The sequence below is a fragment of the Dendroctonus ponderosae genome, unplaced genomic scaffold, assembly GCF_020466585.1.
Source record: "Dendroctonus ponderosae isolate FM_Combo_2020 unplaced genomic scaffold, Dpon_F_20191213v2 Dpon_F_20191213_8, whole genome shotgun sequence".
Classification (NCBI taxonomy): Eukaryota; Metazoa; Arthropoda; class Insecta; order Coleoptera; family Curculionidae; genus Dendroctonus; species Dendroctonus ponderosae.
Window position 1 is genome coordinate 1,208,374 of NW_026019016.1, and position 15,058 is coordinate 1,223,431.

A 15,058-nucleotide genomic window follows, 5' to 3' on the forward strand; every position below is an offset into this window, starting at 1 on the left:
CAGATTTTTTTTCGATTTCTCGTTTTGAACTTGATGTTTAACTTTTTCATTTGTCTTCTGCATCTAGCTTTTTTGTGCGGATATTTTGATTATTTCCCAGACGAAAGTTATACGAGCTTGCTTGTTTAGTGTAGCTTCCTGATTTTGTATTTGCTTTATATTTAATTTCATTTTGCAGTCAGCTGCAGGCTTGCAGTTGCTATTTCGAACTTGATTGATGCTGATTGATGCTCATTTGTCCCTTTGCCTCAGTTTATTTTTTTATATTATTTCCATTCTTTCCAAGCCTTAAGATTTTACATATTTGTAAATGTTGGAATTCAGTAGAGCTCCTTCATCAATTCTCCTGTTTGCTGGATGCCATGAAAAAAAGAAACTTTTCAGTGGTTCATTAAAGTGAAACTTTCACAAGTTTCCAGGATCCATTGGCTGAAGGATTGGCATGTTTATAGTTGCGTAGTGCCATTCCCTATCGCATATAAGCAGTCCATATACGGCAGGTTTTTATGGTTGGCATGCATCGTATTGGTATTGTGATGCCATAACTTTTCTTCCTGATTCATAATTCATCGAATGTGCCGATGCCATTGCCCGATTTGCTCGTTTTTTCGGATGTAACAGTTTGATGAAAATGGCGTCGTTATCGTTATGGAGGCTTTGCCATTTTTTCCTCTTCGGCCATCTGTCGCTTCAACAGATAATTATTGTGAAGATGTTCGTTGCCAGCAATCCAGAAGCGATTTAATAGCACTTGTCATTGTGATTAGAATTTATTTTCCTCGTTCTTTTATTTGAAATTCCATTTGGTTTCAGTTTCAGTAACTTTCAAGATCAATTCCCTTTATCTAAGCCATGGCATTTGCCGTAACTTTCTTTGATCGCTCGTTAAATTTGTTGAAACAAGTATTTAAAGCTAATGTTTTCGAATAAATTCTCGATTCATTTGCTTCGTTGCATATTCATAGAACCACTACATTAGTCCCACAAAGACATACTGTAATTGCCATTATCTGCATCAGTTGCTCGATTATTAATAGGGCACTACCGCCTTGACGCATTATTCTTTATTCAGCTATTACTACACCAGTTCACTTGTATAATACATGCGGTAGCTGTAGAGCAAATGTAGATTTGATCAGTTTTTTTTGCTTAAATCTATTGAGAAAAATTGCAGTTTACAACTACAATTTTTCTCAATAGATTTAAGCAAAAAAACTGGTCAAATCTACATTTGATCTACAACTACCGCAATGATAAAGAATCGTAATTCTTTCATGTTGAGAGCTCGAAACGTTTTGTTTGTGGGTTTTTGCTTAATTTTCAAAAACTTTCTCAGTTGAAAGTTTTTGTTATTATGTATTAATTGAAAACTTTTTGAACATAGACATTATAATCCATGGAAGCAAGAAGAATTCTGAGAATTTTTCATTCAGGAATAACTTCAATTGTTTAATTTTCCTAAAGACCTTCTGAAATTATTATTCATGTGAAAAGAAATTATTTTAGTAAATTGGAGGTGTTTCCTCTATACTATTTGTAGTTGGTTTTCGAATAATACATTTGCTTTATGGGCACCTATAATTAACTCATATATAAGAGTAATGGAAGCCGTAAAAAGTTTTTTGTTTTGTAAAAATTCTCCATAAAATTTGTGACAAAACGTTTCAAAAATGTGGTCGAATTTTGGAGATTTCGGTTGATCCGAATTTGAATTTCCCTCCAGGCCTTTTGGCAGCGACGCAACAATTGTTCTTTTTCTATTCATCAAATCATCACAGGGACAAATTCGTATCAACAATAGAAAAATAATGAAAATTTTTAAAACTTCTATAAAACCAATCTTTAACAATAAAATGTGGTTCAACAAAAGTGATTCTTTTCAATTCTAAATCAAAATTCATTCCTGGGTTTCAGTCATTTATTGTCTCTATTTATCAATTAAAATACGTTTCGGTGTATTTTTCCACCAAATATCCTCAGAATACAAAGAAAAATAGCTGAAAGTAAAAGAAATCAATATAAACAGTATTTTATTCGCTTTGTGTTCAAAATGGACAAAATTAATACTCCAAATGTATGCCAAGGCTTAAAGCAGCAACAACGCTACCACATGTAAGTAAAAATATTTAAGTATCTGAACGAAGAATTCTAGTCTCTTCCCAAATTTGATTGTCCTGACTAATCACCTGTTAGGCCGAATTAGTTTTGGAATGTTTTAAAGTATTGCAATTGTGATGTATTTTAATATGTGATATGATGAGGCTGTTGACGAACTGTGGTTGTCTTTTAAATTAATGAAAATTTTTTTCTGTTATTTTAGAAAAACTGATGATGGTGGAAAAATACACCGAAACGTATTTGAATTGATAAATAGAGACAATAAATGACTGAAACCCAGGAATGAATTTTGATTTGGAATTGAAACACAGTCAGGAAAGTATATACAATTCTTTTCAATAATAACTTCGGACGGACAAATTATATGAAACCACTCATTGTTTTCACCAACGTTTTGGCCATTCTTTAGCCGTCATCAGAACTCAGATGGAACTCACATCTAAATGTCCTTCTGACTTCAGCCAACTTCCTTGATGTTGATGAAAATTTCCATTGATCCTGAAACCGATTGCAAAATTTTTTGCATTGGATTGGATCACACTGTATCCATTCCCCATTTGACTGGGTACCATAATTGTACTGTGAGCCTTAAACAAACACGAACGGCGGTACCACTGTCGTTTCATAAGCACGTAATGAGTGCTGGCCAGCCGAAGAGTCGTGCAGTCGTGAGACTGATAGCTGTCAGGGCGAGTGTGCCCCCCGGGGGGCAAAAGGGGCACTTGGAGTACCAATGGGGTCGTGACCTAACAGCACAAAATATTGTCTTGAATGATCTTTCGATCTGTGTGGCATAATCGGGCTCATGTTGCCAACGGAAATCGGCTTTGCCCATTTGATTTATCGGTGTCCATTTGACTATTGCACCATAAAAAATCCCTCAACTTACATTCTCAGAAAATGCTGCACTTGTAGAATAGAGTTACATTCCCATAGAAAGGGCTTAAATTCTAAAACATCATTTTGAGAGCTTATTTGTTAATAAATAGGTCGCCCCTTTAGGTGCAAGTCAGCCTTGTGAACGTATTCCTCAATTTTGAGTTTTTAACACTCAAAACACAAACCATCAGCTGAAAGATGACAAAGTCTGTGAAGAATCTACCGGTCATTTTTGGTATGTTCATGCAACATTTTTACCAGCATTAGAGCAATCGAAAATTCCAGTTCATGGAAGCATAAAGTAGGAGAATTCCAGCCAAATTTTCGCATGCTTGTCTGCATCTGTAATTCTCGCATTTAATGCTTCTCCAGCTATGGAAGCATAAACCAGGCGTCTTTAAAATGTTCCGTTGTTAATTTCCCTGTCGATAACATCAAGATGCATCCAACAACCAAAAAGAACTGTACAAAATGGGCAACAAGTCGAAGAAATTGATGTAAAAACCCATAACGAAAACAGCTCATTTCATATTCGACATGATCAACATTAAACGAACATGGCAGATTAGTACATCCGACTAATCAACACGTTGAAACCATTCCTTCAATGAGTTCCCTTGATTCGATTCAGCGTTTTTTTACCTTTCGCATTATTATGATAATCCAAGACATACACAAAACACGCCACAGTGCGTGATTAAGTATTTTTATATGCGTTGCAAAGAGCTTATTTAGCGAAACTGTAAAAGTGGAGTGTAAATTATTTCTTCGGAAGGCAAAAACAATATTGCAGGTTTGGCGTGGAAACCCAGTTTTATTTTGCCTTAGCATTTAGGTTTTAATCTGCCTGTGATTGGGGCTTGCCAAACAGGAAATCGGCACTTTTTGAGAAAGTGATGGAACTTTTGCCTCCCAGCCCTGATATTGATTTACACCAGAATCATAACTGCTGATGGGCAATGGATGTTGATTACAAGCCTCAAATTGGTGGTTTCACTGTGAAGGTTCGCAACAGGTTCTCAAAAATTACGGGTGTTTATGACAATTTGCTTCTGTTTAAAATTCTGGGAGTCGAGTGAAAAATTGGGTTTTCCGCAAAAAAAGTTCAAGAATTACACTCGCGTTTGCAATTTTTGCTGTTGTTGTTAAGTTGGAAAACGTTTAAATTACCCCATAATCTTGGAGTTGGAGGAATGAAGCTTCTCTAGGATTGGTTAGATTTTGTCAAGCTTTTAGGCCGTCATTGAAGAGAATCCGCCGTTTTGCAAGAAACTCCCCCGAAAAGCATTGCAAAACTTGCCAGCTTCGATGTGAAAACATGTTTAAACAATTGTTTGGTCGTTTGAACCATCTGCTGAAAAAAAGTTGACCAATACCTAAAACCCAAGTCAGTCAAGGCTTAACGAACTTTGAAGGCAGCAGATAATGCGGACAAGAAAGGCAGCATTAAAAAATGTACGAGATAAGCGGCGAATATTAATGTCGTATTAAAAATGTACGCATATTTTATTAAAAATCGTCCGTTACGAAACATTTTTTATCGGTTAATAACTAGCGAGTAACGTTGCCTCATGCCGCGCGACATTTTGCTCCCATTTTTTTTATCTTATTTATTGACATTATAAAGAAGCCGACTTCGTAGCGTGAGTGCATATATTTCTTTCGTCCAGGTTCCAACAATGTACAGGATGAGTACGATAAACCCAACCAACGGATTTTCGACTCACAATATCTTTGAAAGCAAGTTGCGAAGTGAGGAACGAATGTAAATAAAAATCTCCAAACAGAATATTGGAATTTCCCAAAACTGAAAGCAACACAAACTCAAAGAAAGAAGTGAAAATCACTAGAGGGTTCAAACTAAACTAAATTGTTACCGAAATTATTGCCAATTAGAAAAAACATTGACCAAACATAAGTAAATTTGGTTGTGAAACATCATCAAAAGAGTCGCGCAATCGTTGTGGTTCTTGCCGAACATCTTCAATTTATAATTTAAAATACAAATTATTACGGCTATTTATTGTTTTTCATTCATTGCATTTTTGTGGTTCGTTTGTGCATCAGATATTCGCAATTTTTTATTCTGCTGCTAAAAAAGTTTCCCGTTTTTGACTATATTTTCTCGAATTTTATGCGTAAAGCTGGCGTGTTTTTGAAACAATGAAAATTAATCTTTTGAATTTGCCCAACAAGTCTTTGAAGCAAAAACAACTAACCAACGGCAAATAATTTTCTTTGGAACAACCAACCAGATGAAGAACAGAATGAAGGAAGAATTATGGATTTCCTGGGACAAAGCTCATATTGGTTAGAAGGGTTAATAGAATTGTTACGATTTGCATATTTTTTAAAATATCGGAAAAAATGTAGAAAAAATCGCTATTTGCTGTTTGCGTTTCCACATGCGTTGAAAAGCGGATAACTTCAAAAGAAATTGGATAAACACGCGATGAAAACAGAATATTTGGAATTTTAGAATGGTGTCATTTGCTAAAGGGATTTTCAACAAAGACAAAAGAAGAAGATCAAAACAAGAAATTAGAAAAAAAATCAAAGTAAATGTTGGTGTGAAAATTCATTAAAAGAGCGATTAATTCGTTGTGCTCCTCTGCCAAACATCTTCAATTTACTATTTAAAACACAAATTATTCCGGGGATGTAGTTCTCATTCAGTGCATTTTTTGGTCGTTTTTTGCATAAAAAAATCGCCTTTTTTGTGCTGCTGAAATTTCAGACAAAAGTTTGATGTTTTTGATTATATTTAACCGCGCAGGTTGGATGAGCATCACTTTCTACTTAGCGCGAGTAGGATGGAGCTAATATGGGCCAAATGCGGTTCTTAATTTCATGCATTTTCGTGGGGTGTGATAAAAAATAATTTCTAAATGAAAAATGTTTCTTGCTCCTTTATTTGTATATCAAGTTACAGTTTTAGAAGCAAATAAAAAAAATAAGCAACCGCAAACAATTTTCTCGAGAACAACTACATCCAACCAGATAGCTTAATTATATATTTTCTGGTCGAGCTGTTTCAATAAAGCGCAAAATATTAAATTAACAACCGGGCAATGCGCTGATCTTCTCAAGATGAAGAACTAGGAAAAAATGAGGTGCTCGTGCCATGTGCTGTATGAATCTGTTGACTCAAGAACTAAGGAAACGTTTAACGGGTTTCGAAATCAGATTGTTTGAACTATACTTTAGCTTTACAACAGCGAAGTGGGCTTTTTGTTGTCCGTTCCTGCGGATTATGCAACGGCTGTCGTATTTTTGCATTTATATAGCAGAACTTTAAACTGTTTTGTAATGGTTTTCTACTTGCGAGCTACTTAGACGTGTTTGGGTTCTGGCAGGTTGAATCGATGGCATGGATTGTGTTTAATCTGCACATACAGTGTGCAATATGCTATTTATGCGAACGTTAATCAAATATTGAAACTGGCTCATATTTAGCTCCAGAAATGTTCTTTGATTTGCTTTTAGCTAACTGTTAATTTTGCTTAAAGGAAATGCTCGTTAGGCATCAATTCACTAAAAATAATAAACTGCATCAGATAGATTATCTACATTCCGGGCAATTCTGGAGTGAAGCTCTAACGATGCCTGATTTATTGAACCATACAGCACACATTTACGCCGGTTCTTCGATGTTAGCCAGCCAATTTAACACCATATAAGCCTTACACGTTTTTTGCATGCTGGCATTCCCTATTCTCTGTTCTAAATAAACAATAGTCTGGCGTCAATAATTAAACGCTGCGTTACGCACGTGACTCGATGCTAGTTAATTTTTATGGTCTGGAAAGTAGTTAGGCTTAAGTAAGTGCGGATAATTGAAATTAGTTTGTAGAAATGTTCAGCAAGTTGAAAAAGCCGACAGGAATATCGGACGTGTTGCCCGAAAGGATTTAGTATTATTGGGTAAACGCTTCAGCTTTACTGCATCAGCAAATTTTCATTTATTTTGCCCATGAGGTTTGGAAAATGCTCTCTTTTGGAGCATATAGAGATTTTGGGTTCTGTGGGCAGGTTTGTCCATTAAAATCCTAAGTAGGGAACGTCTTAGTTCTGTCGGTTCTTGATCGGATTATAACTGTTTATTTTCAATTTACTATTATTACAAATTATTCTTTATGGTGTCAGTGGTTTCTCAGTCTTATAAACATTTTTCAATCAGGCAACGATTTTTCAAAGAAATGGGAAACTGGCAGTCAAAAATTGGGACAATCTTCAGAAAAATGAAATTTTCATAATTTAAACACATTTTATTTAATTTTTTAAGCAAATTTAAGGTTTTTCTTTGCAAATTAAAACATCTAAGATTAACAACGCTTAACGCGGTTTCTGATTCCAACGGAATGTGGTGGTAATAAAAATATGAAGAAGGACTAATATGGGTGTAAATTGACTACTTAAAATCCATAAAATAAGATCAGTGCAATTCTCAAAAAAGCTCATATAAAAAACATAATGAGCATTTTAAAGGGGATGCAAAGGCTTTTTTTTCGGTGGAAATGTTGGGTAATTTGTTACGAGGAAATTCGTATTTGCGTCCGCTTCATTCAATTAATCTGCCGATTTCAGAATATAAAAAAATAACAAATATTCAACTTTACGTTCCGAAAAACGTTTGAACGAACAATTTTAGTTTTCACATTATCTTGAAAGCCAATTTTCCGGATATAAATTTCCATCCGATTCCGTTTAAGCAGTAATCGGCGTAAAATTTGGCAGTTTTTGATCTAAAATAATTATATTATGTCCGTAAAAACCTGAACGGAACAAACGCGAAATAATTAAATACAAGTGTGAGAGAAACGTGCAGGAGGATGAGACTGCTATGGATTCAAATGCGATTTCTTCAATATTAACCAATCAAAATTATCGTAGTTGATCTTGTAGGAAGCGTGAAAGTTTAGACTGATGACTCAACAAAAATAGTATAATTTGCGAACAAAGTGCATAGTTTATACAAACATTTCTAGAATCCAAACATCTATGAAATCACAATTGAAACTGATAATCGTTTAGTGCAGATATCCAAAGTTTGTCTGCTTTTAGCAGTTCGAATCGGACCCAATGATGGCTATTAAATATTTAAAATAATTAAATCGGAATTAAACAAAGGCGAAACGAATAGGTAAATATAAGTGCGAAATTGAAAAGATGATTCCAACAGGCGAAAAAAAGGACCAAGAGGATCAGGCTACTGTGGGCTAAAATGAGATTTTTTAAATATGAACCAAATAAAAGTATTGCAATTGATGTCATCAGAAAAGCAGATATTTGAAGTAACGATGTATCAAAAATACAGCAATTTCAAAACAAAATGCACAATTTATACAAAAAGTCTAGGATTCATACCTACTCAAACTGATAATCTTTTTCGGATATTCTGATTCCAGCACGTGAAGGGAAGGAACATGAGGTTACCATGAGCAAAAACGCGATTTTTTCAAATTCTCCAATCAAAAAGCATTGGAACGAAAGTTACAACAAAAGCAAAAGTTTAAACTCATGAAGCAACAAAAATGCTGTGAATTGGGATGAAATGCATAATGTATACAAAAGTTTTGAGAATCCAAACACTTCTTAAAGCACAACAAATATTTCGAAAAAATAAAAATAATCTACTTTGTCTGCTTTAATGCCAAGAAATCATAAATAAATATTCAATTAAGTGTGATTTTTGCATTGCATTCTTAATCAATAACATATTATCGATTCCCTCCATGTGTTATGCTGTGAACAATTCCAAGTTTGCTCGCACTTATTACGACTAATAAAAATTAATTTCCTATTTCTGCAACTAGAATTAATGGAAAAACACAATAAAATGCGTCTATAATTAACTCGCGAGCCCTTGAATTCGATGATTTATCTCTTTTCTATAACCAGCTTTAATGGCATTAGTTTCAACAAAAAACTGCTACACACATTGAATTGAGTGGCAAAAGGTTGTATTTGTTATCGTCAATGTTTGTGCGTTTAATTTGCAAGAGGGACACAGTTCTTCTTTATATCTTGATAGATTTTATCGATTCTAACGTTTCATGGCTTTGTGACCAGGACGAATTGAATGAGACCCAGGCAATTTTCTTCATCGACATCAACGATAACCCGCTAATAATGGTGATTGAGGAATTTCTGAAGGCTTGTTTAATATTTAATGTTTGTCAATATTACCTTTGTACTGAATCCCTATAATTTGCCTGGACTGCTATTTATACCGGGTGGAACAACCGATCGATCCATTCGATTAATACAAAGTGTATTATCAGCAGCTTGCTGAAGCCACTTAAGAGCTTGCTTACCACATAGCGGGAAGGAGAAGCAATTTATTATCGTCCATCCTGGGCTTTACATACATGTAAATTAATTTGTTTAAACTGATATTACGGACAATGTTAATTTAACTGGGTGTCATGTGGTGGTTCTGTTGCAGTTATTTATGGGACAGTTTCATCAGAAAATTTAAGTTGTTCGGGTTAGTTTTTTCACTTGGATTTGAGCTCTCTGCGAGCAGAACTGTTAGACCAGTCTTTCAATTAGCATACCATGAAGGCGACCGAAAATGTAAATGTGAAACCCAGTGTAAATATATACGACATGTAGGTATCTATCAGTTTTGAAATGTCGCAACATGAATCGAAACGGTATCGCGGAGAAAAGCTTTCCAGATAGCCCAGATACGCGTTAATCTTCATTAACTAAAATCTTTGAGAGCGAAATTTGAATAACATCTTTCATATGCCGCCGGTTTTAAAAAGTGGATTTTCTTATCTGGACGTTTCCATCTGGGTTTTGATATTTTGACGTTGCGCCTGTTCGACAAATTTATGCAAATGAAAATCTGTGCCAAACACCTTGAATACAAAACATTTTACGGCGATTACGAAACGCGACAGGTGACAGGATCTTTGGCTCAGATCGCTCTTTATATACATTTATTTCAATTTTAATGGCCGGTTCATTTTGCCGGCGAACGCAAATGTGTATCTGTTTCCCCAAACAAGTCATTCAGATGAGGCAACTGCCTCGAATTTTCCTAATAGAGCGACGGTACTTCACGGAAAAGTTCTCATTCATTTAACAAAATGCTTGGAAGTGATTCAGGATTGGTGGTCTAACCCGACGTTTTGCTTGCATTTGCAGCACATATTCTCAGGCGCAAATGTTTTTTTAATGAAGCGTTAGTGGCAGAAATCTGCACGTTTGCCCTCAGAATCTTCCTCAGTACCTATTCAGGCAGTTTTTGATGCACACACCAAAAATCATTTTTGGTCAATCGATTTGAAAATTTCCAGTCAATTAATTTCGAAATTCGCCTCATATTTACGATTTTTGACCGACCGTATCTCCATTTTTATAGACTGAAACACTTTATTTAGCTATGCACTTTGAGCAGCTTCTATGTGGGCATCGAAATCGATTGAAATGGAGAAAAAGACGCATGTGAAAATTGTTATCTTTCTCCCAAAGTTTTTAAAGGGTTGGAGGTCGATTTTTCAAAAAACTAAAGTCTCTAAAAATGCTTTGAAGTACTTATACATCATTTTCAACAAAGTCAAGCAAGAAACGCAACGAACCAATTTGAAAAACACGCTTGAAGCTTCCGATCCGAAATATTTTTTTAAGGGTTAGAGGTCTATTCTTCCAGAAAAATTTAAATGTCTCAAAATGCTTCCATTTCTGTAACATTTTCCACAAAATCACGCAAGGGGGGCAATGAACTTATTGAAAGGCACACCAGAAGCTTCAGATCGGAAATTATCTACATTTTTGGCGTATTTTTTAATTTAGTTAAAATCTACTTAACTCGAAACTTTATATTTGCACCTTTCCTTAGGTGGAAAACAATCGATTCAGCTGCAAAAAAATCGCATGTAAAATTTTTATTTTTTACTTAATTTTTTTGAGTCTTAGAGGTCGAATTTGTCAACAAAATTCAAATCTTTCAAAATGGTCCAAATTGTGCATCATTTTCCGTCCCATAAAGCCGCCCAAGGAAGGCAATGAACTTATTTAAAAACACACCAGAAACTTTGGATCCGAAATAATCGAAGTTTTTGTCTATTTTAAGCGGTTCTTGATCATTCACGATCTTTAACCAACGTTATTTGCGTTATTGTAGACTCAAAACGTTATATTTCCACATTGGAAAGCTTTTGAGGTCGGAGACAATCTATTGAGCTGACAAAATCCGCAGGCAAAATTTTGATTTTTTACCCATATTTTTTTAAGGGCTAGAGGTATATTTTTTCAAAACAAATTCAAATGTCCCAAAATGCTTCAAATTGTGCATCATTTTCCACCACATCAAGCAAGGGATGCAACTAACTTATTGAAAGACAGCCGTTATTTGTTTTAAGCCGTTCTTGATCAGGCACGATCTTTAACCAACGATATTTGCGTTATTAAACACTCGAAACATTAAATTTGCACATTTGAAAGCTTCTTAGGCCGGTTRAACAATCCATTGAACCAAAAAAACTCGCATATGAAAATTTTAGTTTTAACCTAAAGTTTTTAAGTCTTGAAAGTGGAATTTAAATAAACTCAAATCGTCAAAATGCTTCGGTTTCTGGATCATTTTCAACGAAAACAAGCAAGGAACGYAACGARCTGATTAAAACGCCCTCGAAGCTTCAGATCACAAATAATCGAAACTTTTGGTCTATTTTAAAACTTCGAAAAATGTAAGTGAAAAACATACCATTCAGATCCGAAGCAAACGAAATTTTTGGCCTATTTTAAGCGGTTTTTGATCAATCACGCGCTTTAACCAATAATACCTACGTTATTATGGACGAAAAACCCGATATTTGCGCATTAGAAAGGTTCTCAGGTCGGAAACAATCATTGACCTGAAGAAATACCCACGTGAAATTTTGATTTTTTATCAAAAATTTGGAATTTTTCGAATTTTTTCGAAATTTTCGAAAAAACGGATGCATCTCGGTTTTCCCGAAAAAATTCAAATTCCTCAAAATGCTTCGCATTCTGCAACATTTTCCGCAAAATCAAGCAAGAACCGCAATGAACACACCGGAAACCTCAAATCCAAAATAATCGACATTTTTTGCCTATTTTAAGCGGTTGTTGATCAATCGGTATCTTTAGCCAACGATATCCGCGTTATTATAGACTTAAAACTTTATATTTGCATATTGGAAGGATTCTTAAGTCGGAACCAATCCATTGACCTGAAGAAACACGCATGTAAAATTTTGATTTTGGACCGCAAAATTCATAAAAGTCGACTTTATTCAAAAAAGCTAAGTGTTTCAAAATTTTTGGTTCAAAATTTCAGTTCTTTTCTTCTGAGAGTTTCTTCCGAAGAAATCGATAGTTTTGGTCCATTTTAATCGATTTTTTGTAACTAATGATCTTCAACCGACTCACTCTGTCTTCTGGTGAACCCGCCATATTTCTGATCGCTGAAGCAATAAGATTCCAAATTGAATCTCCATTCATTGACGCTGATAATTCGTAGGAAACGTTGTCGTTTTCTTGAAGATTCTTATTAAACCAGCCAATCTTTGTTCTACCTCAAAGCTACGGTTATCTTCATCCACCCAAATAAAATCTGTCCGGTATCGTCACGATTTACGAGACATCGTTTGACGACACAATTTTTTTTCGGCTTTTTAACAGACTTGCACGAAAGTAAAACCGTCCAAAAACTGTAAATTATTGCGTTAGTGAATAGATCAATCACGGCGCTTGACATCGAACAAGAGAAACTTGTTACATTTCGTCCGGTCATAATTAATCTTTTATCTCATTCACGGCAAACGTATTTAGTAGGTCGAAGCCGATTGTTGACCAGTAAGATGCGGCTGGATGAAATTGAGTTTATTGATTAGTTGGAATTTTTCTTGGGTTTTTAGTCCATTTGCTTTCATCCCCAGCATAATTAGCCGACGATAGGCAATGAGGCCAGCCCAGCTGTCTGTTATTAATACGAGGGAATATTCCAGTTTTCAGCATTAGCCAGCGAGCTCATTATTTCAGCTCGTAAACAACATTTTTGTGCTCGACGCTTCAGTATCGAAAGGAAGTCCTTTCAACCGAGCTTCTGAATTATTTCTTCCCCTTGGTTGTTCAAACCGGCAAGACGCCGTTGGTGAGCGCCGGACGAGTTTAGGTGCGTTTTGCACGCAACATGAAAGTGTAACGTAGTATTTTGCGATTTTAAACTTATGTTGTCCAGTCATGATAATTTCCGCGTAAATTCTTAATATACGACCACGGACAATTGTCGGCTACACCTTCAGTTCGCTGCCGACAGCTGAATGTCTGTGTCCGCTTTGGATCCATCCAGGTGGTTAGAGAATATTTGGAAACTATTCAATCAATGAACCTAATTGAACCAGTTTTATGTAACAGTAAAAGGGGCGAAAAGTGCAGGTTTTGGCAGTGTTCTTTCCAAGACTTAAAGCATCTAATGAGTCTTAATAAGTCAGCTTAGGAATGACAACAATTTGCGATCGCCCGATATAATTGTTGTTCAAAGTGCCGCTGAAAAAATGCAAACAAGACGAAATTACTTAGATTTTTTCCAATCTCGCCGAAGATTGCTCTTTCGCAATTGTCCTCGATTAAGCCCAGCAGAAAAAGTAAAAGGCCGTGCGGCACTTAACAGCATTGTTATTCTACCTTCGGTGTTGCGCTATATTAAGCTGTCAGTATTTGCTGAATTGCCGCATAATGGTAAATTAGTTTGCGAAAATAATGTCGAAATTTATTATTTTCAGCTGCCGGTTCACCGACGTTTTGACGCTAAGCTCTTGTTTCTGTCGGAAAATTGATCAATGGGTAAAGGGAGCCTCTAAAGCCGACCCACATTTTAAAACACCTGAATAATTCTTGCCTCAACTGCATGTGCTTTTCTTCTTCAGTGAATTTTTTCCTTAAATAAAACCTATTAATATTAAATGGAAACTGAAGCGCTGAATAGTGTTTTTCTGCATCCGCATCGCCTGCCTAAGGCGCTTACTCGATTTTCTACCAAAAAAACGCAAGCGCTTCTTAGGAAACTTTCAATATACACGAATAAAGTGGAAAAAACATCCGGCAAGCGTATCCATTTTCCGTACTAGTCGCCTGAAAAACTAGTCGATATTTTAGCGTTTTCACATAAATAACTTGCCCAGGTATTTCCTATGAATTATTTAACATAATTCCAGTGGTAATAAGTCATCAGAATCTTCACCGGTTGTCGCTGGAATGTTAAATCGCTTAATGAGTAACCTTTTACTTACCAAACAACGCGTATAGATTTCATGCAAGTGGCACTAATATTTTTGTGTTAAAATATATTTTTTTATTGTTTCAGCGGCAAAACGAGCAGTACCTTGGCCCAGCTTACGATCCGTCTAGAGACCTTTCACCCAACCTGCCCTCATGCGAACCCCACATCAAAGGCGAACCCCAAGGGGATGCACAGGGCACGCCTGGAATCCAGGATAACAACAATCACACCGATAAAAGTGAGCTTATGAAGGGTTTTTTACTATCAACTATACTTCTAATAATCAAGTAAAACAATGCAAGATATTCAGAGAGAAAATTCCTCCTTTCATGAAAACTAACAAGGTTTTTCCAAAACACATTTGCCTCATTCACAATTTAACTATCAAGGTGAAAATAAGCGTTAGGATTTCAGCCGTTTTTTGAAAATAACGAGAAATATTTCTGCAAGAGAAAGCACAAACTGGTGAGATTTTAACGGGGAAAATATGTTTTCGCGACGACCTAAAAGGCTAAAAAAGTCGCCAGTTTCAAGAAACTGAGAAGAAAGCATGAAGGAATCAAATGCAGAATTAACATCGGAAAAGACAACGAACTGGATATGAAAAATTGCAGAAAAAAGAACTAGAACATAGTGGAGAATAAAGTAAAGCAAAAAGCTGTCTATGAGTAGAGGTAAAGCAAAACTTACTAAGAAATAAATACAAATTGAAATAGAACAGTTTTGTCAAAAAATTATATACAAATAATAATTTACATAATTTTATTGGCACAACAATCGCATCGGAGAAAGTGTTTAATG

General features: G+C 35.5%; 1 protein-coding gene across 1 annotated transcript in view; it reads left to right on the forward strand.

Annotated features, from left to right (window-relative positions):
* LOC109544857 (LIM/homeobox protein Lhx2) overlaps positions 1-15,058 on the forward strand; it is a gene marked incomplete in the record, with an annotated part of 80,944 nt that overhangs the window by 21,802 nt on the left and 44,084 nt on the right. The window contains 1 exon segment of the mRNA XM_048669053.1: positions 14,342-14,495. Coding sequence (XP_048525010.1) covers positions 14,342-14,495 — 154 coding nt within the window.